Here is a 26,321-nt window from a genome sequence, read left to right on the forward strand (position 1 = left end):
GGAGTAGAGTAAAGATGCTAAAGGACATGAAGGAGCCCAAGAGAGAGAAAACAGAAAGAAACCCAGGGACAGCGAGCACCTGAGAAGAAGAGTTATAACTTATGAAATGGCCACTATTTATTGAGCACATGTGCGTCGAGCCCAGCGACACACCCTCTGCACACGCCTTATTGATCCTCCATGACCTGATGGTGGCCAAGGTGGTACTGACCTCATGGGCTTGTTGGGGGGGTGGTGGTGGTGAGAAGATGGAGGCTCCCAGGAGGTGAGAAACTTGCTCACGATCACATGGATGCTGAGTGACAAAGGCCAGTTTCTGATCCTGGCCTGGCCACAACGCTCCATGCCTTGGAAAGGGACAGACTAGGACCAGAAGCACCCACCCTACCAGGGAGGAGCCTGCTGCCCACAAGTGTACCCTGCTCCTTTGGAACATCATGCAGGCTGAGGAAGCCCCACCTTTATGGACAGTGGGTGGATGGGCCTGAGGTGGCACCAGCCATCTCAGATGGGCAGACAGAGAGGAGGAAGGGGAGGTAGAGTCTGAGTCTCTCCTAATCTGGGCACAGTGGAGCTCTGAGGTTACCTGGACTCACTGCTGCTCCCTATACGTGAGCTCTGTCAGAATCTGTCCACATGGGTTGGTGGGGTCTGGAAGCTGCTCAGAAACAAGATACAGGAAGGGGTTCTGAGGACCCCATAGCCCCCCTGAGCATTGAGCCCTTGGAGCCAGATGACTGCCAATCCCCACCCAGGGCTCGAATGTCAAGGGCTGATTGGACAGAGATAGGTTGTCTTCTTTGAAGACAGAGCTGGGCTGTCTCTCCTTTAATACAGGTGTTTTTCAAAGCTGGGCTCCTGGGACTGTTGGAGGAGATGAGGGATGAGAAGCTGGTGGCCCTGATGACGCGCACGCAGGCCCTGTGCCGGGGGTACCTGATGCGGGTGGAGTTCAAGAAGATGATGGAGAGGAGGTGACATAGACCCTCCACTTCCCCTTACCCTGGCTTTCTGCTCCAGTGCTGATGATCACTTTCTGCTTTTAGTCTTGGGGTGTTAATGTACTTGTTCATCCACTTAACCAACCTTTCCTGAGCAGGAATTCTGTGCTGGGGTCTCTGCTTAGCACTGGGGGCATAGAAAGAAGCCCCGCCTTCCAGGGGCTTGTAGCTAGTGAGAAGCACACACGTGCGTGGCCAGTGTCAATGTCAGAGTTCCATTCAGGACAACGGGAGACGGCGGACGATCAGTCTCCGACCTTGCTGGGGTTGGGGTTGGCATGAAAGGCTCAATGAGAAGAAAGAACTTTCTGAAATAAGTTTTTCATGGCCTGAGAGAGTGCGGCCTGGGAAGGAGACCAGCAAGTGGATCACAATATCGAAAGCAAGGAACAAGATGCAGAGAGTGAAGGTCCCCACGTGAATGAGCCCACATTGGATCATCTGGTTGACAGGGAGCCATGGAAGGTGTGTTAAGGAGACAGGAGAGGCTCGGTGTGCAGCTCAGAGAGGTCACTCTGGCAGCCATAAGGAGAGTAGAGCCAATAGGACAAGAGGGGCCAAGACCAAGCTGCGGCAGAAGTCCAAGCAATAAATGATAAGGCCCTAAATCAGGAAATACAGTAGTCAGCAGGTAAGAGAGGAGAGGGTGGGCTGAAGAAATATATAAGTTGTATTCCTTCCAGATTTCAGTAGAAGGAAGAGCAGCATTGGTGGCCGGTCTGTGGGGGAATTTCAGGAATTTGGGTGGAAACCCATTCTTCCAGACGCTCCGACACCCTACATGGCTCCGACACAGCCGTTGCCACATGGGCCACCAAACGTGTCAGTCAAGAACATCTCCCCGGCATGCAGTGGGGCGAAGTGAATGGAAGCCAGTGCAGAAATTTAAAATATCCCAAAGCAGGGGTCAGTTTAAAAGGAAAGTAAAGTAAGTCCTCAGGTACACGTGAGCTGTGTGATAGCGAGCTGCAGAGAATGACAAATAGGTGACAGTGTTGGTGTCACTGAGATGTAAGCAATGGTCAAAATGAGGAAAACAGGTCAATTCAATGAGAGCAGGAGTCTGGGAGACCCACAGACTGAAGGCAGGTCCTGGGTGTACACCACCACTTATGCACAACACTGTGAAACAGGAAAGCTGTTCTGTCATGAACTCAAAGGCAGAGGGGAGTTTCAAAACGGTGAGGGTTAACATTTCAAATGTGGGAGAAAGACCCAGTAAAATAGGAATAAAAGATGCCCCTCGCATGGGTCATTGGGAGGCTTGGGCCTGCTCAGGCAGAGCGGAAGTTCCTGATGGGCGATCCACAAATGGCCCGCGCCCTCCCTGCCTCCCAACTTTTGCACATGCTGTTTCCTCTGCCCGCATTTGCAGAACCTACTCTGGAGTCCGTAGGATCTGCACAGCTTGGCTGTGCTGCCTTCCCCCCTAGGGGAATTGTGCAGGTCCTGGAGCCCATGGGGTGCGTGGGGAGGGAAAGGGGTCCGGCTGTGGTTTGTTAATGCCAGTCCTAATGGATGTACAGGGAATCCATCTTCTGCATCCAGTACAACATCCGCTCTTTTATGAACGTCAAGCACTGGCCCTGGATGAATCTGTTCTTCAAGATCAAGCCCCTGCTGAAGAGCGCGGAGGCAGAGAAGGAGATAGCCACCATGAAGGAAGACTTTGAGAAGGCCAAGGAAGAACTGGCCAGGTCTGAGGCTCGCCGGAAGGAGCTGGAGGAGAAAATGGTGTCCCTGCTGCAGGAAAAGAATGACCTCCAGTTGCAGGTCCAATCTGTAAGTACCTTCTTCTTAAGACTAGAAAAGGAGGAGCAACCTGGAGGCCCCAGCAGGTGTCTACTCAAGGGACATTGGTGCCACCTAGTGGTCACACAGGGTATGGCAGCACCACACGGCCAGTGAAGGGAGGGCCTGGGCCTGGCTTCACGGAAGCAGAGAACACTGGAAAACACGTCCGCACGTGAGTTCTGCTCGCCCTGACTTCTCCTCCCCATCTTTCATAGTGGCGTTAGACCTAGTTTGCTGTGGGTAAGTGTCGATAATAAAAGCTGTCGGGAATGTACCAGGCATTTAAGATTTTTGTAAATAAAAATAGAACACGAATTAAATAATTCAAAGTTAGAAGTAGTAATTTTCTATACATGATTTCCGATAACACGGTTATAGTCAAACATGCTTCAAAGATATGCATTTTTATCAGGGAAATAAGGGAAACAAGGCCATATATACAGTGTGTAACACTCTGAGCGTGTAATTGTATCATTTCACAGAGTTAAGGCATTTATCGTTCGCCCTTTTTTAAACTCACAAGTACTTTTACCTTTTGCCTGATGTGAAAAGCATTTTCTCCTCCCCATTCACATCCCCAGTCAGCATGGTGCGGTTATTAGGAGCACTCTGCCAAGCAGAGTGCACAAGAGGACACGTTTTAGGACCAGACTGCTGGGTTTAGGCCCAAGGTGCTTCATTTGTTAACTGTGTGGCCTTGTGAATATACTCATCCTCCTTGGGCCTCAGTATTCTTATCTGTCAAGTGGGCATAGTAATTATAGCCACTTCATAAGGTTGCCAGGAGGACTGCGTGAGTCCACACATGTAAAATGCCTAGCACATAGCACATGTTCAGGAAACACAGACTCTTGCTCTTGCCGGTCTCTTTCATTCATAACCTTGAAAGGTGTGTCCAGTCCTTACAATGCTCTTATGTGAGAAGCTATAGCCTGATTAAGTTTAAGAACTAATCTTGCTCTGTCCCAGAGACTCATTACAGAGCGTTCTGGGACGTGTTTTTATTAAATCACTTGTTCCTGTCTATTTTGGATTTTCTGTTCTGTGGCTCAAGAAAAAGGGTTGTGATGTTTTGAAAGTATTCGTTAGCTTGTGACCACACAGAGGAGAGGGGTCACTTTATAGCCGGCGGTGGTAGGAAGAGTGAGACAGTCACGTGTCCCAAACTGGCAGGTTTGCAGATGCTTTACAAATTTCATGAATGCCTTTGCTTGAAATTATTTTAGGCGAGTGTTTATTAACTGATTGATGCCCTTAGTGGTTTAAAAGGAAAGTATGTGGGTGACACGTGTGTGTGCGTGTGTGTGTGAGTGTGACCCAGTCCTCAGGCCTAGTTAATGGGCTTTTGGAGCACACAGCCCTTTCGTTCTAGGGTTTATCAAGAGGCTGGTGAAAGCACAGGGCTCTGGTCCTTTCAGGAAATGGAAAACCTGATGGACGCCGAGGAGCGGTGTGAAGGGCTGATCAAATGCAAGATCCAACTGGAAGCCAAAGTCAAGGAGTTGAATGAGAGATTGGAAGAGGAAGAGGAAGTAAATTCTGAGCTGGTTGCCAAGAAGAGGAACCTGGAAGATAAATGCTCCTCTCTCAAGAGAGATATCGACGACCTGGAGCTGACCCTGACGAAAGTGGAAAAGGAGAAGCACGCCACAGAGAACAAGGTGGGCAACCCAGGGACTGCCCACAGTTCCTAGAATGATCCTCAGTCCCTCTCTGCATGGAGGAGGCAGGCGGGCAGGACCCCCATGGACCTAACATTGCCTGGAAGCGAGAGGCAGGGGCGAGCAGACGGGTGGTTATGTCCCACCAATTCTGTCCTCTGCCTTATTCTCCACCCTCCCGCTGCCTGCCTGGCTGTACCACACACTTCCATCCCCAACACTTCCCCCACAAAGCAGGAGCTCTTGAGTCCTATCTGTCTTTGTTTGTCACCCCGCTTGACACAGGAAGAGCAGACAAGAGTGGCAGGGGCCAGGGAGATAATGGGGGGGGTGCACAGAAAACTATGTAATGGCAAGGATCGGCAGGGAGGTGGGGTACAGGGACCCTTATGAGCCATTGGTAGAGTATAGACTGATGAGTGTTCAAGAAAGCCATCGGGAATCAGTTGAATTAGGAACCCACAAAGCCTTCAACCTAGCATTTTTGGTCCTTGGTATATAGAGCAGGGAGTTTTCCCTCTATTTGCTACAGGGGTATGTGCAAGGATGTTTGTGGCAGCATTGCCTGTCAGGGGAGGGCTGGAGGCAGTATCAGGGTCCATGCTGGGGAATGGAGAGGTGAGTACTCCCTAGGGAGAGGATGCACCCTAGGGACTAATGCACAGCCATCCAGAGCAACAGACTTGTGCACATAAGGCAACAAGATGGGTAGAAAAGAACTAGTGCTAAATGGAGGAAAAGTAATAAAACGAAAGACACAGCACACAGAAGGATATCATTATGTAGACTAAAATTATATGAACACAAAATACTAAATAGGTTACAAAAATAAATGAAGAACATAATACAGGACTCATTTCATAATGGCTGCCAATGAGGTAGAACAAAGGATCAGGCTGGCCAGGTGTGAGATGACTCAGTCAGTGTTGGGTGGACAATTGGGAGTAATGGAAAGGAACAATAAGGAGGGGTGGAGACTGTGGCAAACTGGAGAGCATTTACCCTCTCCATGAGTGGCAGCCATGACTCAGCTCCAGCCAGCAGTTCCCAGGTGAGAATGGGAATCCAGCATTGCCAGAGCTCCCAACTTTCAGTAAAAAGCCAGAAATCCCAATTTTATGTGAAATCTCAAGTTTTTCAAAGTTAATAACTTATTCCAAAATTGTAAACTACTATGAGGTCTAAAGGAAAGATGTCTGTGGCCAGATTCAGCTTATGGGTCAGGAATCAGCAGTCTCTGATCTGGAAGAATGTGGTACATGGGGAGAAGTTCAACTGAATGCTTTGGAGCTCCATGTTCGGCATCCTTGTCCTGTGTCCTGACCCCTGGGACTTCCACTCTGGATTTTCTTGAGAGCCCCTCAGGCTTCTCCTTTCCCTTCCTGCCTCATTTTAAACCCCAGTCAGCCAACCTAATAAACAAAGTCCCATGAATGTGCCATGGTGACTATAGATTGACGTGTGACCTTTCAGAGGCAGCATATTTGCATTTAACAGTGTCCTTCAATAAAAGGACAACATTTAACAATGTCCTCCAATGAAAGAATCAATAGCCTTTGCCAGAAGCTTCTGGTTTAATTGTTTGAACATTCGCTTGGTGTTGGTATTTTCCTAGGTCAAGAATCTTTCTGAAGAAATGACAGCCCTTGAAGAAAACATTTCCAAACTGACCAAGGAGAAGAAGTCTCTGCAGGAGGCCCATCAGCAAACACTGGATGATCTTCAGGTTGAAGAAGACAAGGTCAATGGTCTCATCAAAATAAATGGCAAGCTGGAGCAGCAAGCAGATGATGTGAGCGTATTTTACTGCTGGGCGCTAATGTTTCTTGCTTGCAGGAGCTCAGGAAAGACAGGGTCTTGAGCATTAGACTCCGGGATCACACATACCTGGAACACTGAGCGGGCCGCTTAAACTCTAAACCCACCTGTGAACCGGGGGCGCAATGAGCTGCCCCTCAGAGGGTTTCCATGGAAACTCAGCCCATAGAGAGCGTTAGTGAATCATTAGCTGCTAATATCATCATCATTGTCATCATCATCACCATCACTAGCATCCGTTTCTAGGTCTTTTAGATTCCAAAAGCTTCAATCATGTTCCAGCATTGCTAAAAATGAGTTCTATTTGTGACCATGAAAACTGTCATTTTCCACCCATCATGTTACATTTTGTTCTTGAGGTTCAGCGTCTTCAGGCTTCACTCACAATGGCGGCTTTACCTTCATTTTCCTAAGGCCACAGCTGGTGTGCTCCACCCCTGCACCCCTTTCCCCCACACACCCACATGTGCGCGCGTGCGCACACACACACACACACACACACACACAAACTGTCAGCATAATGCAGCCGCAGGTACATGGTGTAAATGGTGGGGAGGGTGACGGTGTACAGTCGAGAGCAGTGTCCACCCCAGAAACTATTTGTTCCTGTCTGGGCAACAGCATGACATGTTTCTCTAGGAGTCCTGGCCCAGACATGCCATGTGGGAATCGGCCCAGAGAGGCACCACAAAGCCTCTGAGGGCTCCAGCCCCCAGGGGTAGCCTTTGCTGGAAGGGGGAAACTTGCCCCCTCCTGGGGCCAGGGGCATGCCGTCACACCCGAAGCGAGCCCATGGAAGCGTGGGCATGTGCGTGGTGGGACTGCCTAAAAGGGCAAGCTCATTCTCCTACAGGGGCTCAACTTTCCCGCCTGTGTCTTCCCAGCTTGAGTGCTGCTTGGAGCAGGAGAAGAAGCTGCGGGCCGACTTGGAGAGAGTGAAGAGGAAGCTGGAAGGAGACCTGAAAATGTCCCAGGAATCCATTATGGATCTAGAGAATGACAGGCAGCAAGCAGAGGAGAAACTGAAAAAGTAGATATTTCATTTTCAACCTCTGCGTTTGTGCATGAATGCCAGCGTTCCGCTTTCAAAGGCTTGTATTGCATGTTCCTTTAACTGCATATATACCTGTTTGCAGGAAGGAGTTTGAAATCAGTCAGCTACAAACCAAAATTGATGATGAACAAGTTCACAGTCTGCAGTTACAAAAGAAGATTAAAGAACTGCAGGTGCGGGTGTGGGGCCCCCGCCGGCGCCCCCCTGCCGGTCCCCTTGTTTCTGTAGCTGCTTCCTTCTCCCTCCCCTTGGAGCTGGCGAGAATGGCCTGCCCTTTCCTTTAATTTTCCAAATTAATATTTTAAGTTTCTAAGTAACACGTACATTAATTTCCTCGGACATAATTAACCTGTTGCCCATAAGGCTGAACATTACTGATAAGGGTGTTTTGATCACTGCCTCTGAGTCCAGTGCCTCGTGGTCTTCTCAGAAGTCACCCCCCCCTCCCCACTGCAGCTGGGCATGCATCCTTCTGGATGGTTTGCCAAGGACTTATGTGCACATAAGGCCCCCCAAAATATGTGAGATGTTGTGTATATAACCCACATATATGTTTATAAAGGATCAGAGAAGGAAAACTCTGACTCCAAAAAACCTCCGCTGCCTTGCGGCATACCTCTTCAGGGGAAAGGCTAAGGGAGTAAACCCCGACAGAAAATCCGGAGCCGGAGTCCCTAAGGCGGTTTGACGTTGTAGTCAACACCGGCAACTCCTGCGGCGCACCTGAAGCCAAGCTGTATTGACTCCGTCTTTCCCTTGGACCCTTCAGCTGCGAAGAGAGGGGGGGTCTGCTGCATGGGCAACAGCAGACCCTCCATATCACCCTGCCCAGGCTCTGTAGCTTCAGCTTCACTGGAGAGGACACTCCAGCGTCATCACAAGATGTCGATTCAACACGGGAGGAGACAGATACTGTGTCACTCCCGAGTTGGACTGCACAGCCATTCTCGGCGGTGCAGATAGACTCTTAAGAAGCTACACCATCGTCTCTTGAGACGGACGGCTGCCGACGATATATAAAGGAATAAGAACGTTAACGTATGTGTGTGTACATAATATATAAAATATACACATAAAATATGCATTAAAAATATTGTCATGCTGAGACAATTACTCCGCAGCTTGTTCCCTCTGAGCAGCGATTCGCCCTGCAGAGCCTCCGTGGCAGGCCTGGGCTGGCTGCTGACGGACTCCTGGAGCGTGACTCTGTCCCTGATGATCTGACCATGTCCCTGCTGGGGGCCATGTGGATTTTTGCCAACTTTTTTCACTAATTTAATCTTAGGGTATATCCTTTAGATGATGATGCCTGCCCTCCACCCCTCACCTGCCTGCCCTCCCCCAGCGGGCTGCGGCCCCACAGCACCTCTGACACACAGACCCTTGCAGGCCCACACAGAAGAGCTGGAGGAAGAGGTGGAAGCAGAACACACACTCAGAGCCAAGATCGAGAAGCAGCGCGCAGATCTGGCCCGGGAACTGGAGGAGATCAGCGAGAGGCTGGAAGAAGCCAGCGGGGCCACTTCGGTCCAGATTGAGATGAACAAGAAGAGGGAGGCTGAGTTCCAGAAAATGCGCAGGGACCTGGAGGAGGCCACCCTGCAGCACGAAGCCACAGGGGCCGCCCTGAGGAAGAAGCATGCAGACAGTATGGCTGAACTTGGGGAGCAGATAGACAACCTGCAGAGGGTCAAGCAGAAGCTGGAGAAGGAGAAGAGTGAGCTGAAGATGGAGATCGATGACCTCGCTAGTAACATGGAGACCATCTCCAAGTCCAAGGTACCGACTCTGCTCCGGGCAAATGTGAGGCTGCCACATCCACCGGCCCAGGGGGCGTGTGTCGTTCAACACCCACACTCACTGCAGATTCTTGCCTGAATCCCTCTCCCCACTCTGCCTGCTCCCAGTTCCCCAAACTAATTCAAATCAGTCAAGCTTGAGCCAATGACCAACTATAACTCAGGGCCTCATCATCCTTCCAGAGTTTTCCAGAAAGCTTCCAATCCGTCTGCCATTTTCTAGAACTAAACCTACAGAATGGATTGCACCAAGGGGCCTTGCTCAGTGTGGCCACCTTCTTCGGCCACAACCTTAGTCCCTGGGAAGCGTAGTCGGTGTGAAATCACACATGAGATCAGGGATGGATCCGGGCTTTGTGGCACCGGAAGCATTTAAAACTCAGGAGGGGGAGGAGCTTTGTAAGAAAATATACATAAAATGTGAGTACAAAATTAAACATGTATGTAAATATTTATTTAGAGTGAGAAAATTAAGTCACAAGTGACTGGCACCATGGAGACTGAGGTCCCTGCCTTCTCAGACCCCTTTAAGCCATTGGTCAGAAATGCCTACCTAGAAATAAATTCTTGCTTGCGAATGGCTTCCCTGCCCCACCTGGGACCTCAGCTTCCTGCAGCCGGGGGCCCCTGCCAATGAGGGCACTGAAGCCTAAATGTCGCCAGCTTCCTGGCAAACTGGCCTCTGCGTATGACTTTAAAGCAGAGATTTCCTCTGAGAGTAACCATGTGCTCCTAAATTCACGGGGTGCCCTCAGCCGGGTAGCTCCAGGTTGTACTTGGGGCTGTGGCTGGACTAGTAGGGGTGACCACAGGTGTGGGGCCAAGGACCTCCTACAGAGGGCTGCCCCAGTGTCCAGGGGGTGGGGTGGGAGAATGCAGATAAGGATCAGAGCATTTAGGTGGCCTCCATGGTGCCTCTTGCTGTCTTTATTTGGTGTCTGGGTTCACACAGCTCATTCATTCTTTCAGTTTCTTCCTCACTGCAACTCCTTTCGCTCTCTCTCTAGCTCAGCCGTTATTCTGCCTGCCTCGTCATCTTCCTTCCCTAAGAAGTGAATCTGGGTGTCCTCTCTCTCTCTCTCTCTCTCTCTCTCTCTCTCTCTCTCTCTCTCTCCTTCCCTCCCTCCCTCCCTCCCAGTTTCCCTTCCCTCCACCCCTCTCCCCTCTATCAAGCCAAGCCAAGCAGGACCCCCCCCCGCACTGTGCCCTTAACCAGACCTCCCTCCCACCGCCCTGTCTCCATCATGCTTCCTGCTCTAGTTCTCACTTTTAAAATCCAGTGGAAGAAGTACTTTATATCGTCTGAAATGGTTAAGTTGTTGATTCCTTTGATTTTTCTTTTGGGGAGTCCCCATCCCGTTTTCAACGACCCCTGATTTAATTATTTCCTGCCTGTAGTCCTCTTCTCAAAGATGTCCTAAGCTCCTTGGGGTCTTCCTTTGAATCTGGTATCCCTGCCTTCGGCTGGCTTCTCATGCTTTGCAGTCTAAGGACAAATACAGGCTCAATATATTTATTTTATGTTATATGAGGTGGGAGGAGGGGAGAGGTCTACAGAATACACAAGGTTTTTAAACAAACTTCACAAAAACACAGGACGATGACAAGAGGCTGTGGGGGCAAGTCTCTCCATGCTGTCTCCACTGTAGGGAACTTTTAGTATCATTTAATGAAATGCTCCCCACCGCCGCCTGAATGTATTGCTTGCAAACAGACACACCAGAAGGCATTATTTTGTACACGCAGTAGAACTACTTATGCTGTAAGAAGACCCCGGGGCTCCTTTGAGTGGCATCTTCTCAAAGCCTTGTTTACAAATCATTAACGCTTATCTGCCAAACACTGCTGTTCCCAGCTATTGGCGATAAAACTGCAATCACAAACAAAAATAAAGCAAATATGAAAGGATTTTTTTTTAACTTACCTCTATGTCCTCTTTATTGTTAACTGACCTGACAAGAAGCTAAACCATCACTGTCCAGTTCAATACCGGACACCGGGAACTCATTTTCCCATTCATATTTTCTTTTCTTAAAGAGTAACATGGAAAGAATGTGCCGGACTGTGGAAGACCAACTGAATGAACTCAAAGTCAAGGATGAGCAGCAGACACAGTTAATCCATGATCTGAACATGCAGAAGGCAAGACTGCAGACCCAACACGGTGAGGACGGCGGGGTGCTGGGGCCGGGCTGGGCAGTGGGGCGAGGTGGGGCAGCAGGGCCGACACAGGGGCCCCTTCTGTTTGTCAGGGGAGCTGAGCCACCAGGTGGAAGAGAAGGAGGCTCTGGTTTCACAGCTGACTAGAAGCAAGCAGGCGCTCACGCAGCAGCTGGATGAGCTGAAGAGGCAGCTGGAGGAGGAAACCAAGGTAAGGACCACTCTTCTTGGTGTGGCAGTGTCAGACAGAACCAGGGAAGCAGAGAAGCCACAGAGCTGGCTGGAGCAAGGCTGAGTGACAGAGCAGAGCTTCTCCTGTCTGCCTTGAGCCTGATCTTCCAGGCGAGGGGACCTTGGCATTGGACCTCCGTCCTCAGAGCTGGGGAACTCCTTCAGGGCACTCCGTCCTCTGGGTTCCTCTGTCCTCCACGGGGTGGTATGATAAACTCCCCTCTGCACCCAGGACACCCTCCCCATCACTGCCTCTGCGTATTCTTTCACATTGCCCAGCAATTCACCATGGCCCCTTGAAATGTCCTCATCTTTCTCTCCTCCTCCTCCTCCTTCTTTTAGATTTTATTTATTTAGTTGTAGAGAGAGGGAAAGGGAGAGAGACAGAGGGAGAGAAACATCAATGTGTGAGAGAAACATGGATCAGTTGCCTCTCACATGCCCCCAACTGGGGACCAGGCCTGCAACCCAGGCATGTGCCCTGACTGGGAATTGAACTTGTGACCTTTTGGTTCGCAGGCTGGCGCCCAATCCACTGAGCCACACCAGCCAGGTTGTCTTTCTTCTTTGTCACACTTTGTCTGTCCCCTGCTATAATACTCAATCTTAAGGTGCCCTCCTGCCTAAAGACTGCCTGGTTTAAGAGGCACCCTTGGGACATCTGCATAAACATGACCAGCGTCATCATGGTCTTGGTGTCAATGTCTAGGTATTTATGTCTATAACTGTATGTCTCCCACTGATCCGTCAACTCCTAGAGGACAAGAATAATGTTCCCCATTGTAGTTGTTAACAGTAGGTACAGCGCACCGCAGAACAGAACATACAGTAGGTGCTTAGCCAATGATGTCAGTGTGTGTCCAAGCACTAGAATGAGAATCCAGCAGTCCGCAAAAGTGTATCATTGTAATTCTGATGTCTCCATGCACCAGTTAAGACTGAGAGAGCAATCCTCTGGAATCCTCTCAAGCTCTATCTAAAAGAAAGCAAGTGCTCTATTTGTCTGCCATCTTTCTGTGTGCGCATGGTAAGGGTCTTCGGTGAGCTGTGGGCGGGGGAGCGGTGAGAACCAGAGCCTGACCGAGCAGTGAGGAGGTCCGCTTCAGGAACCAGGATACCGTAGCAGCTCAGCTTTCCTTCTCAGGCCCAGTTTTGGTGTCCGGCACGGCGCTCAGCCTGTGTGACAGTTCAGGTCCTCTGTGAGCCAGGTGGGCTTGTGGCCAAGTCCTACCTGCCCTTGGGTCAGTATCGTATGGATGGATTTGGGTGACAAAATCTTTCTGCTTCTCACTCCCGGGACGTTGTATTGACATCGAGTGCCAAATAAATGCTCATATTTATTACTGAAATCAATCAAGCAATCAATCAATAAAGACAATAAAAGGATGTCAGTGTATGACTGACTGCACTTGGTGGCACCAGAACGTGCTTCGTGACTGTGATGATGAGAGCTAAATTGTCCTTCCTCCTGACCACGTAGGGATGAGTGTGGGGGCCTCTGGGCACGTGCTCCCTGTTCCGGAGGAGGGGGCCGGGCCGTGGGGACGGCACAGACCATGTGGGGCTCACAGTTGCGGGGAAACAGCCCGCTGTGGACACCGAAAGACGCGTTCAGGCTTTTCATGATCACAGCGTCCCATAACATGGCATCACGTAGTGAGAAGGAAAGTGTCCCCTTTCCAATTTTGTTTCATTTCTTCTGATGACATAAGGAAGTCGTCTCAGCTGAGATGGCGTCTCTTCAGCACTTGCTCATTTTCCGTATTAAGACACAGAGAGCAGGCCTCAGGCACAGAGCCGCGATGGCAAAGTGCCTAGGCAGAAGGTGATGACATTATTCTTGTTGCATTTATTCTTTTTCTTCTTATCCTCATCTGAGGATGTATTTATCAAAGGTGGGGGCGGGGGGGAGAGAAACATCGATCAGTTGTTTCTCATATGTGCCCCATTCGGGGGTCGAATCTGCAACCTTTTGGTGTACAGGACGACGCGCCAACCAACTGAGCCACCGGGCCAGGAAATGGCATCTATTCTTATGGTTACATTCTGATTATGACAAATGTTAATGGTGTTCTATTTACTGTCGTGTAACTGTTTACTTTAAAATAAATATACTTACATATAATAAAGGAGTCAACTGTTAAAAAAATCAAATAAAACAGGTGACATGCTGTTACAGCAAAGTTTGTGCAGGCAGCATGGTGGCAGTGACTCAGCTTAGGAAATGCTGGTTTAAATGAAAATGCCTTCCCTGGGAACAGGGCTAAATATTTTTGCAATCTGTCACCATGGTAATTCCCAGGCCAAGAACGCCCTGGCCCACGCCCTGCAGTCCTCCCGCCACGACTGTGACCTGCTGCGGGAGCAGTATGAGGAGGAGCAGGAAGCCAAGGCCGAGCTGCAGAGGGCAATGTCCAAGGCCAACAGCGAGGTTGCCCAGTGGAGGACCAAGTATGAGACAGACGCCATCCAGCGCACGGAGGAGCTGGAGGAGGCCAAGTACGGGCTCCCAGGTTGTACAGTAGGAGAGAGAGAGACCCTAAGGCACAAGTGAAGGAACAGAGCATCTCTCTTCCCAGGCCTTGGGGTTTACTTAAGCACTTACATAGGGTGTTCCTGTCCTTCCTGTGGGGTCCTGACCATTCCACATGGCCCCTTGGTGTGTCCTCGGTGACCTGCTTTGTCGCCCGGCACACGGGGATTCTTCAGATGTAACTTAAATCCTCTCCATTCATCAAACTCTAGGTCTGGCTCTTATCGAGTTCCAGTCCCTCCAGATGGCTTGTTTCTCTTCTGAAATAACACTTCTGAAATAGTCCACCTTTGCCAGAGGAAAAAAATCTGGTTCTCTTAGGAAAAAGCTGGCCCAGAGGCTCCAGGAAGCCGAGGAAAACACGGAGGCAGTGAGCTCCAAGTGCGCCTCCCTGGAGAAAACCAAGCAGCGGCTGCAGGGAGAGGTGGACGACCTGATGCTGGGTTTGGAGCGAGCCAACGGCGCCTGCGCCACCCTGGACAAGAAACAGAGGAGCTTCGATAAGGTCCCTCCCTCCCACCACTTGACAGTAGCGGCAACGAACATGACAGCCCCCCATGCCCACGCGTGTGAGATGCACACACACCTGGGAGGCCTCAGTCCCAGCACCGAGTCCCAGTTTGGGGAGGTTTGGGCAGGTTTGAGGATTTGAAGCATCTCTTTATTTTTTTGACAGTTTCTCCAAAGGGGACTTTATATTTACTTAAAGCTAATCCAATTTACTCTGAGATGCAGGCCATCGGAGGGCTCTCAGAGCGGGGAGTCCCTAATCTAGAATGGGGGCCTCCATTTCTCTAGTCCTAAGGATGGGAGGGTAAATAAAACCTTGGTGTTGCTGATGGTCCCCTGGCCCTTTCTGTCACTCACACGTCCCTTTGTCCTCTCCTAGGTCCTGGCAGAGTGGAAGCAAAAGCTGGATGAGAGTCAAGCTGAGCTGGAAGCGGCTCAGAAGGAGTCCAGGTCACTTAGTACTGAAATCTTCAAGATGCGGAACGCCTACGAGGAGGTGGTGGATCAGTCAGAGACGCTGAGGCGGGAGAACAAAAATCTGCAAGGTAAGTGCTCTCCCCACCACGGGTGTGTAATATTCCCCTTCTGTCCAGCCACCCCAATGCCTCCTCCTTCCTCCCACTGCCCCACAAAACCCTCACGTCTGCTCCGTTTACCTGGAGGCCGGCACCCTCCTAATGGAAGGCACAGTCGCAGCAAAGCCACACACTCAGAAACAGAGGTCACAGTGGGTTAGAGAACATTTCCCTGGATTCTCTCTGCGTGGCCTTGTGTCCTTGGCTATGTCACTAAGTCCCTTAGGACCTCAGACTCCTGACCTACAAAATTCAACCAGCCCTGGCCCGTGCAGCTCCGTTGGCTGGAGCATCGTCCCATAAACGAAGGGTTGTAGGTCTGCTCTTCAATCCGGGCGTGTACAGGAGGCAACCAGCTGGTGTTTTTCTCTCTCCCTTCCTCTCTTTCTAAAAGCAAGGGGAAAAAATGTTGTTGTGTAATGATTTTTAAAAATTACACTAGACCCAAAAGTTCCGAGAAACGATGATTCTATGCATTTTCTGCACACGTCTCTTCTCTGGTCCCCTGGATCACTCTGTGTGCTCTGTGACATTCTAGGGCCTTCCACTGCTCTTGTTGCTCCTCTTCCTGCTTAGTTCAGGTGAGGAAGCCCCCCAAGGTTTTCTGACACCTCACCCCAAGGGCTCATGTATTCTCTCCCATATAAATGTTGTGAACTAATCGCCAGCCCCTACACTGTCTGGCAAATGCCTGTGCTGTCGAACAGAGCCTGTTGCAATGCCTAAATCAAGCCTGTCCTTTGCAGAAGAGATCTCTGACCTGACCGAGCAGATTGCAGAAACTGGCAAGAATCTCCAGGAAGTGGAAAAGACCAAGAAGCAAGTGGAGCGAGAAAAGTCAGACCTCCAGGCCGCCTTAGAGGAGGTGGAGGCAAGTGTCTGGGATGTGACACGTGGAAGCTCAGGAGGGCAGGACACTGAAAGACGGATGGGGACTGGCTCCCCGCTTCGAGGCCCTTCCTGCCAGGAGGCCCTGAGGCTTCACCGGGAAGAATATCCAGCCGCGCCGGGCACACAGCTGTGCTCTGCTGTCTTGTCTCCTGCTGTCCTCTCATCCATATTTCCCCTTGTGAGAATAAATAAATGTGTTTATTAGGTCCTCAGTGTTTTCCTCTCGGGAAGCAAGAAATCTTTCACCAAACATCCAAGAGCTGCTCCCAATCCCTGGGTTTTCACAGAGTTGCCCACTGTCATCTCTGGCTACTGAGAATTCTGCAGTTACAACAGTGCCCTGCAGGGTCCTCATGTCACAATCAGCTGTGGCCCGTGCAGGGCAGGTGATTGAGATGCTTCTCAGGAAATTTGCATAACACTGGATAACAGGAGAGCAACTGCCCTGTCATTTTAGAGAATATATTGGCTCCTGACTTACAACCTTATTAAAATTGACACACTCAATAAAATGTTCACTAATTCAAAAAGATGCTCTGTCTTCCTCAAGACCCGATTGTTCATAATGAAGTTTTAGTTCCAGTTTCATTACTAGCAGGGACATTTGGCAGCAAATCATTTGACCTTTCTGAGTAGCATTATTCTAGTCATCTGTAAAATGGGTATTATATATCATACCCATTCTCTGATAATGGGGATGAAAATACCTGTTCAGTTGCCCACAGCCCTTCCAATCGCTCCTTTGCTTTTACCAGGGCTCCTTGGAACATGAAGAGAGCAAGATTTTGCGTGTCCAGCTAGAGCTGAGCCAGGTAAAATCTGAGCTTGACCGCAAGGTTGCTGAGAAGGATGAAGAAATCGAGCAGCTGAAGAGAAACAGCCAGCGGGCAGCAGAGGCCATGCAGAGCATGCTGGACGCCGAGATCCGGAGCCGCAACGACGCCCTGCGGCTCAAGAAGAAGATGGAGGGAGACCTCAATGAGATAGAGATTCAGCTGGGCCATGCCAACCGCCAGCTGGCCGAGACCCAGAAACACCTGCGCGCCGTCCAGGGCCAGCTCAAGGTGAGGCGTGGCCGCTGGCGGGCCTGGCTGGGCCCTCAGCCTGCCCCGGCTGGCTCTGGCCTCACCCCTGGTTTCCCCTGAAGGACTCCCAGCTGCAACTGGATGACACCCTGAGGAGCAACGAGGACCTCAAGGAGCAGCTGGGCATCACGGAGCGCAGGAACGGCCTCTTGCTGGAGGAGCTGGAGGAGATGAAGGTGGCTGTGGAGCAGACAGAGCGGACCCGCAGGCTGTCGGAGCAGGAGCTACAGGACGCCAGCGACCGGGTGCAGCTTCTGCACTCCCAGGTGTGTCCATCTGTCCTCCACGAGGGGGCCACGCGTCCTTCCATCTGGAGCTAAAGGTCATGCATGTTGTGGGGCAGTCGAAGCAAAGGAGGAATTATTGCATAAAAGGGTTGGAGAAGGCTTCACTGAAGAAGTAGCATTGAAGCCAGTCTTAGGAAGTTAGGCTTGTCTTTCAAAGTAATTGTTTTTGTTATTTTTAGAAAAGTTTTCAAACTTTTAAATAAATTTTTAAATAAAAAGTAGAGAATACAAGCAAACAAATAGAAGAAAAATACCAACCATATCGTTAACATTTTGAAACCTTTCATTCTAAGCCCTTATTTATGTACAAAAATATTATATTTTTTGTAAAAATATGATCAAACTTTGTGCAATTTATTTTCATTTAACAATGTGTCATGAACATATTTCTACACCTTTAGATTGTGTTCTATGACTTTTTTTTTCTTTTTCTTTTTTTCTTTTTTAGAGAGAGAGGGGAAGGGAGGGAGGAAGACAGGGAAACATCAATGTGTGGTTGCCTCTCACACACCCCCAACTGGGGACCTGGCCCACAACCTGGCCATGTGCCCTGACTGGGAATTGAACCAGCGACCCTTTGATTCGCAGGCTGGCACTCAGTCCACTGAGCTACAGCAGCCAGGACTATGACCATTTTTAATGGCAGAAAAGTAGTCCATTATAGTTGTGTATTGGAACATTTTTATTTAACCAATTCTTCATGATTGGATGTTTTAGATTGTTCCCCCCCAAAATTTACTATAAGAAAAGACTGCTATGATGAGTTTTCACATATATCCATTATTATTATTTTCCCAATATTCCTAGAAGTAAATAAATTTCTAGAAGTAAAACTTCACAATCCAAACAGAAAAGACATTTATAATATATCATAAACTGATCTTAAGTTGTCCTAATTTTTATTACCCATTGGGGAAATATATGAAAGCTCTTTCCAATAAATTCTCAGAAAGACCCTAGCCATTAATTTTTAAGCTTTACTAATTTTATTGCTAAAAATACCTCTTTTTAAAAATTCTTATTCCTTTAATTACTACTAAGGCAAAATATTTCATCATTATTTTTTTCTTTTCATCATCATATTTTCTGCCACTTGGATTTCTTCTGTTGTGTCTTACTTATTCGTGCTTTTTGCCCTTTTTTCTTTTGGATGCGTCTTATACGTTAAAGAAGGAAATTTTCAGTTACATTGTAAATGTACTCCAGTTTGTCCTCACTTTTACAAGTCTGTTTATGGTACAGTTTGATCACTAGAATTATTTTTCATTTTATATAGTTACATCTACAAATTATTTCCTTTTTCCAACACTTTTTTTTTTTTTTAATAATCTGTTCTTCAAATATTTGAAAGTCAACTTTTATAATTTGTTCAGTTATTTTATGTGCAATTCTGGGGTCTGTGTGAAGAGTTTACATTTGGTCAAAAATGAAACAGTGTTTAGCAAATCCCCACGTGAAAATAAGAAATGGGAGGCCACATGCCTGGCTTGCAGGCCAGGTTCCCAGATGTGGTTTATGAGAGGCAACCGATCGATGTATCTCTTATGCATTGATGTTTCTCTCCCTCTCTTTTTCCCTACCTTCCCCTCTCTCCAATAAAATAAAAAAAAAAAATAATAATAATCTTTAAATTTTTTTTAATGTTTAAAAAAAGAAATGGAACATGATCATGATTTATTTTCTTCCCTACACAACTCTCTTCCTTTCCATTGTTTCAAGTGTCCAAATATATATAACCTACACTCTGGAACCTAATTTTTCTTGTAGAACACAAGCCTGATAAATATCAAGAAAAAACTGGAAGCTGACATAGCTCAGTGCCAGGCAGAGGTGGAGAACTCCATCCAGGAGTCCAGAAATGCAGAGGAGAAGGCCAAGAAAGCCATCACGGATGTGAGCTCCTTTCCTCCTTTCCAGAGATGCCGTTGGGAGATAAGGCTAGGGCCTCTAATGACAAGTAGGTTCATCTCCTTAAGACCAAGGTCAGTCAGTGGTGGCTTCCTGGAGAGATGGAATGATCAGAGGCAGTGTGGGGAGGAGTGCTTTGCACACTCAGTGAGGGAGGCGTGCGTCAGCACCCACAGTATCAACCTTAGCAGCACCACCCACACGTTCCAGGTAGGGATGGGCAGATGGCCCACTGATATTTTGTGTGAACTTCACCAGGCGGCCATGATGGCTGAGGAGCTGAAGAAGGAGCAGGACACCAGCGCCCACCTGGAGCGGATGAAGAAGAACCTGGAGCAGACGGTGAAGGACCTGCAGCACCGTCTGGATGAGGCTGAGCAGCTGGCCCTGAAGGGCGGGAAGAAGCAGATCCAGAAACTGGAGAACCGGGTAGAGTGTCCTGAGAGAGGACTCACTGTCAAAGGGACACCAGTTCCGCTGCCTCAGGCAAAGCCACAATCCAGAAATTTAGGTGCTGGGAAAGGGGCCACTGACTGAGTAGACTGCAGACTTAGTTTGAGGGTTCCTTGCAAAACTCCCTGTGAGCCAAATTCCAACCCATTTCTTTTTCGCTGTACCCTACACCGCAACACATGCAGATCCACTTTGGAATGCCTATGCCTCAATAACTGTAGTGTAACAACATTATTATTATTATTTTATTTATTTAATCTTTATTGTATTTTTCCCCAATACCATTTAGTCTCCTTATACTCCCTCCCCCACAGCAATCACCACACTGTTCTCCATGTCCATGAGTCCTTTGTCCTTTTTCCTCAATCCCTCCACCCCCTAACCTCCCGCCCCCCATCATAGCTGTCAGCCTGCTCACCATCTATGAGTCGGTCTCTATTTTGCTTCTTAGTTTATTTTGTTCATTAGATTCCACATATAAGTGAAATCACATGGTATTTGTCTTTCTCTGACTGGCTTATTTCACTCAGCATAATGCTCTCCAGATCCATCCATATTATTGCAAAGGGTAAAACTTTCTTTTTCATGGCTGAGTAGTATTCCATTATGTAAATGTCCCGTAGTTGTTTTATCTACTCATCTACTAATAGACACTTGGGCTCCTTCCATATCTTGGTGATTGTAAATAACACTGGAATGACCATAGGGATGCTTGCATTCTTTCAAATTAGGGTTTTGGGTTCCTTCATATATATTCCCAGAAGTGGGATCGCTGGGTCAAAAGGCAGATCCATTTCTAATTTTTTGAGGTATCTCCATACTGCTTTCCACAGTGGTTGCGCCAATCTGCATTCCCACCAACAGTGCCTGAGGGTTCTCCTTTCTCCACATCCTCTCCAATGCTTGTTGTTTGTTGATTTAATGATGATGGCCATTCTGACAAGTGTGAGATGGTACCTCATTGTGGTTTGATTTGCATTACTCTGATGAGTAGTGACTTTGAGGATGTTTTCATATATCTGTTGACCATCTGTATGTCCTCTTTGGAGAAGTGTCTGTTCAGGTCCTTTGCCCTTTTTTTTTTTATTGTGTTGTTTTCTTGGTGTTGAATTTTATAAGTACTTTATAAATTTTGAACATGAGTCCCTTATCAGAGGTATTGACAAATATGTTCTCCTATTCTGTGAATCGTCTTTTTATTTTGTTGATGTTTTCCTTTGCTGTGCAAAAACTTTTTAATTTGATGCAGTCCCATTTGTTTTGTTTTGTTTTTTTCTTTTCTTTCCCTTGCCTGGGGAGATATATCTGATTAAAAAATTGCTATGGGCAATGTCTGAGATTTTGCTGTCTATGTTATTGTCTAAGATTTTTATGGTTTCAGGTCTTACATTTAAGTCTTTGATCCATTTTGAATTTATAAGAAGGTGGTCTGGTTTCATTTTTCTGCAGGTATCTGTCCAATTTTCCCAATACCATTTATTGTATGTGCTTGCTTCCTCTGGGTTTATTTCTGGGCTCTCTGTTCTATCCCATTGATCTATGCATTTGTTTTTATGCCAGTGTCATGCTGGTTTGATTACCATGGCCTGATCGTATAATTTGATATTACGTCGTGTGATTCCTCCAACTTTATTCTTCTTTCTCAGGATCACTGTTGTGATGCAGGGCCTTTTGTGGTTCAATATAAATTTTTGAAATATTTGTTCTAGTTCTGTGAAATATGTCATTGGAATCTTGATAGGAATCGCATCGACTCTATAGATTGCTTTCGGTAGTGTGGACATTTTAATAGTGTTAAGTCTTCCTATCCATGAGCATAGTATGTGCTTCCACAGATTTGCATCTTCTTCAATTTCTTTCCTCAGTGTGTAATGACATTTTTAAATGCGCACGATCTGGTTTTACACAGTTTCAGGTGCACATCAATGGGGCAAAAGATACGTTACAATTATAAAATTATACATTTTAGTGGAATTTAAAATGTGAACCCACCTCCACGTTGATAAACAAGGCGACAGCAGTTCACTGTGTAAAACCTGGAGTCTCCCTCTACCTCCTACTCCCAGGTCTCATTCCCTGCCCTGATTCCTGACCTCTAAGTGCGACCTGCAGCTCTGGTACCTCTTTCGCTGTGTCCTGTACGGAGGGTGCCCAGCACTTCCTCCAGGCTAGTGCACCAGGAACATCAATGAGCCACACTGGACAGTCCTGCTTCTTCTGCATCTGGGAGTGTATTTGGTACCTGTTTATAGTTTCTTTGCAGACTGTTTTCTTTGTTTCATGTTTCCCTTGCTTTCTTCCCCTTAGGCCTGTGATGGTTTACTTAATTTGTTTTTTAAAGTGGGCTCCACTACCAGCTCCCATTTTGAAGGAGGGCTGTGCAGAGGAGGTTGTCAGAATGTCTGTTGTCCCAGGAGAGAGGAAATGGAAGAGTGGGAGGAGAGGAGGAGGACGCGGTGGGAGAAGGAGAAGGAAACCACTTCTCCCAGCAGGAAAGACCCAAATACAGTCATTCTTTATGCCAGCCTCCTGAGGAGGTGGTCATCAGCACTTGCACGCTTTAAATGTGGAAGTTTTTTGTTTTTTGGGTTTGTGTGTGTGTGTGTGTGTGCTAAAATCTACAAGGCATGAGTAACAAAGTAAACACCAGAAAAATTAGGGATTCCAAAACAAAAGCAAAAACAAAAACAAAAAACAAACCTTTAAATGTTTATTTTTAATTATTCCCAGCACTATTCTATTAAAATGAGCTTTGGCCTGTCCTTCTTGTGGATCCCCCCTCAAGGGAGGGACTGGATCCCTGACCACCCTCTAGGATTCTTTGATTCCCAGTTGGCAGGGTGCCCTCAGCCAGGCTCCCCCTGGCACGAGGAGGACCCTTCAAAGTCCACCAATCACCAACTGCCCAGCTATCTTCATTTCATAAACTTACAGAGGCCTAGAGAGCACTCCCAGAGAAATCATATTTTGTAGAACCTGATGGAAGGCAGCTTCCCAGGACCCACAGGGTAGGGGGCTGAGGGGTATAGATTTTGTTTGGAAGAGATCCCAGAGTTAGCCTGTTCCACTGGTAGATTTCAAAGGTGATTCAGTGAGTCTGCCAGCCCAGAGCCAGCCCCCATCTGTGGCGGCCACGATTCCCAATGGCTGGCCGCCATCCCCACTCCTAGGCTCTCCCTGGATTATAGAGTCGGGGCCACAGTTGGTGACCTGAGTTCTCGATGGCTGACCTCTGCCATCAAGACTCCAGGAAAGATGGAAACAGCTATGAAATTAACACCTGTGTCATGCTCTATCATTTAAAAAATACTTCCACACCTCTTGACTAATTTGATCCCCACATTAGAGGTAGCTTGGGCAGGAATCACAATCTCCATCCTAAATATACAAAAACGCATCTGCAGTGAGGGCAGCGGCCTTGTTTCGGATCACTCAGCTGGACCTGGAACTTGAGCACGCCTCGGACTCCTGGCTCAGGTTCTCTCCACAGCCTGCGGGCCTTCCCGACCAGGAATCAGGGCCGCCACTGACAGTCATGCAGTTTTCACCTGTGGGGACAAGTTGGGCTGAAGCACAGCTCTCACCGGGCTGCACAGCCCCAGAGGAAGGGACATCTTTGCAAAGCCAGACCCAGTAGCCAAGCTGTGTGCACCTGAGACTGTCCCTGACTAAAGAGGGTGCCTTGTTCTCATTTGCAGAAAGCTACCACATACACGAGAGGTGGCCTTGTGAATAAAATGTGGTTTCTGGGTCCTCAGAGGAGACGCTTTTGCAAAAATAATTAGAGGATCTTGAGTTCTCCCTAAAATGACAGACGTATGGGTCCATGAGAGAAGCCTGGGAGATCTGACTTGAATTCTGCATTCTCTTCACCAACCACAGGTGAGGGAGTTGGAAAATGAGCTAGATGCTGAGCAGAAGAGGGGAGCCGAAGCTCTGAAGGGGGCCCACAGATACGAGCGAAAAGTCAAGGAAATGACTTACCAGGTAGAGCTCCCAAGCCCTGAGTGATGCTCTGTTGAGCAGAAGCAGTGGTGGGTTGGGGACCCTGGCACGATGCTCTGTGTGCAGGCTGAGGAGGACCGCAAGAATATCCTCCGACTCCAGGACCTGGTGGACAAGCTGCAGGCCAAAGTGAAGGCATACAAGAGGCAGGCTGAGGAGTCTGTAAGTGGGGGGATCTCAGGAGCCCAGGCCGGCCTCAGTGTCCCTGGCCCAGAGTTGGGAGGGGGGTTCCTCTTTCCTCAATCTACGAAGCTTGAAGCCTAAGTTTTCACAGGCTGTAAAAACAGGGATGCTTGTACTCCTCCTTCCCCTGGTCTGGGTGGCACAATCCTGCCCCTCTCTCCCTCCTCTGTGCCCTTGTCTCACCCCATGTGACCTAGCCCCCTCCATCCCTTCACCGGCCTCAGCCCACCTCACCCTATCCCATCCCACCCGCCCCAGAGCACCTTAGCCCACCTGCCAGCCACTCTTCACTTTGGCTCCCTTACCACCTCAGTCCACCCCACCAGCCCTCCCCGCTGCTGTGACCTCACCTTGGACACCTTATCCTGGTTCAGGTCATCCCGACACCCTCCACCTTCTCACCTCACTGCACTCCCTGGTCCCCACAACCTTTTCCTTCCCCGGCCCTCCCTGATGCTCACAGCTCCAGTCCTTCCTTTTGGATCTTCCCCTCATCAAACAGGGAAAACCAACAGGGAACAAATAGAATGGGCTGAAACGGGCATTTCCCAAAGTATCTTCTGGAGACATTAGGTCTAAGGATGTTAATAACAGGAAACTGGGGGTTGGCGGGGGGAGGGATGTTTTCTTTTATAGAAAAAAAAAATAAGTTGGGAAATGCTGGGCTGAACAAAGTAGAACTGGTGGCTTTACTCAAGGCGTACTCTGATTTAGTAGGATATGTAACTGACTCTTACAAGTGGGAGAGACATCCTGGAATGTAGCATTTCCCACCCTTCATGTGCCTGGGAAACCTTCCATTATTCACAGAGCATCCCACAGGACAAGTGTCCTGAGGAACCAACTTTGAGGGCCCTGCCCTCGATAAATGACTGAATGTGTGGCTTCTCTCCTTGTCCTTTTTCTTCCCTGCCCAGCAGGCTGGTTGGTTCCTTCTTGACATCAGGGAGGCAGACCTGGACTGGCCACACAGGAGGGGAGCTTCATGCCCATTGCATTAGTATAGTGGCATAAGGACCGGCCAGTCTGGAGGGCCCCCTCTGCCGGGAACCCTTGGCTTGTGCTAAAATAAACATGCACCATGGCCTGGCCAGAGGCAGATGATGCTGGGAGCAGGAAGAGGGCAAGAGGGACATGGGCCATTGGCCTCTAACACTTCCAGGTGCCTTGGGAGGACTCTGGACTTGGGTCTCTTTCAAAGAGCTCCAGTGGGAGAGATGGCATAGAGGAGGGGTGCGGGGAGACAGGTGCAGTCCGTCTCTCCTTTGCCGTTGGTGAATCCAGGACCCAAGCTCTCCTGGCTCCCCAGTTTCTCAGAGGCATGCAGGGCCTGAGGGCCTCAGAGCCAGAGTAAGGGGCTTCCTCAGCCTACCCCCACCCCCAACCCCCGCCTTCCATTCAGGAGGAGCAGGCCAACACGCAGCTGTCCAGGTGCCGGAGGGCCCAGCACGAGCTGGAGGAGGCCGAGGAGCGGGCGGACATCGCCGAGTCCCAGGTCAACAAGCTGCGGGCCAAGAGCCGCGAGGTTGGGGGCCAGGTGAGAGCCAGCTTCTTCCCTTTAAGTCCTGAGGCCAGGACCAAGGAAGTGCCAGGGAGAGTTCAGTGGGTACCCGTGGGTGCCTCTTCCCTGCTGCTGGTTGTTACAGATGCCACTGCTTTAGCCAGAACTCCATGGTTCCTGGCTCACAGGAGAACATCAGCGAGGGACCGGGGGCCACACAGCTGACCATTCCCTGTGCTCCCTGTTGCAAGAGGCCCTGCTTGCCAGGGAATGTGTCCCTTCTCCTGGGGCTGACAGCTTTGTTTTTATAACACCATTCCTGAATATTTTTCGTGGAGTTCCAGCTTTTCCAGCTGCCCCACTTGAAGATGATACTCAGCCTTGCCTTCGGTTTGACTCATATCCTGTGTATAATTTTTTACTTTATCTCTCACAGAAGATGGAAGAATGAGGCCCTCCTGATGCCTGTTACCACAGGCACCTCCGGGAGAGCAGAAGGAAGATGTGAGAAATAAATTCTCCTAACTACTCAGATACTCAGCTGTACTGTGTTTATTATTGCAGCCTATTCCTCTTCCATGGGGTGGTTTTTAGATCCTTGCCTGGTCTCTTCTTCATATAAAGAAAGGAGAGAATGTGGAAGTAGAGCCTCCTTGCCCCACTGCCAGATAAATCACTGGCTTCCATAGCATTTAAAAATGAAGACCCTTTCAGATAACAATAGATTCTGTTCTTCCTAGGAACTCATGACTCTTTCTAATTCAGTTCCCCGTTTTCTCCCTAAATTTACAGGTGGGGAAACTGGGCCCACATTGATTAAGTGCTCTGACTATAGTGCTCTGTCCAGGGCAGAGTGGAGAATAGAACCAAAA

General features: G+C 48.7%; 1 protein-coding gene across 1 annotated transcript in view; it reads left to right on the top strand.

Moving 5' to 3' along the window:
* The window catches only part of LOC149997584 (myosin-13), a 48,134-nt gene extending 22,171 nt beyond the window's left edge, over nucleotides 1–25,963 (top strand). Inside the window, exons 18-38 of the mRNA XM_090257489.1 lie at nucleotides 838–974; nucleotides 2,528–2,783; nucleotides 4,214–4,456; nucleotides 6,072–6,248; nucleotides 7,159–7,304; nucleotides 7,411–7,501; nucleotides 8,718–9,107; nucleotides 11,165–11,291; nucleotides 11,380–11,498; nucleotides 13,821–14,017; nucleotides 14,373–14,556; nucleotides 14,941–15,106; nucleotides 15,883–16,007; nucleotides 16,783–17,091; nucleotides 17,175–17,378; nucleotides 19,167–19,292; nucleotides 19,566–19,736; nucleotides 23,643–23,747; nucleotides 23,832–23,927; nucleotides 25,351–25,485; nucleotides 25,886–25,963. Coding sequence (XP_090113615.1) covers nucleotides 838–974; nucleotides 2,528–2,783; nucleotides 4,214–4,456; nucleotides 6,072–6,248; nucleotides 7,159–7,304; nucleotides 7,411–7,501; nucleotides 8,718–9,107; nucleotides 11,165–11,291; nucleotides 11,380–11,498; nucleotides 13,821–14,017; nucleotides 14,373–14,556; nucleotides 14,941–15,106; nucleotides 15,883–16,007; nucleotides 16,783–17,091; nucleotides 17,175–17,378; nucleotides 19,167–19,292; nucleotides 19,566–19,736; nucleotides 23,643–23,747; nucleotides 23,832–23,927; nucleotides 25,351–25,485; nucleotides 25,886–25,900 — 3,519 coding nt within the window. The 3' untranslated portion in view covers nucleotides 25,901–25,963. The remainder of the gene's footprint in view (nucleotides 1–837; nucleotides 975–2,527; nucleotides 2,784–4,213; nucleotides 4,457–6,071; nucleotides 6,249–7,158; nucleotides 7,305–7,410; nucleotides 7,502–8,717; nucleotides 9,108–11,164; nucleotides 11,292–11,379; nucleotides 11,499–13,820; nucleotides 14,018–14,372; nucleotides 14,557–14,940; nucleotides 15,107–15,882; nucleotides 16,008–16,782; nucleotides 17,092–17,174; nucleotides 17,379–19,166; nucleotides 19,293–19,565; nucleotides 19,737–23,642; nucleotides 23,748–23,831; nucleotides 23,928–25,350; nucleotides 25,486–25,885) is intronic.
* Nucleotides 25,964–26,321: the final 358 nt, after the last annotated feature.

Source organism: Furipterus horrens, unplaced genomic scaffold (assembly GCF_987537825.1).
Source record: "Furipterus horrens unplaced genomic scaffold, mFurHor1.1.pri manual_scaffold_11, whole genome shotgun sequence".
NCBI lineage: Eukaryota > Metazoa > Chordata > Mammalia > Chiroptera > Furipteridae > Furipterus > Furipterus horrens.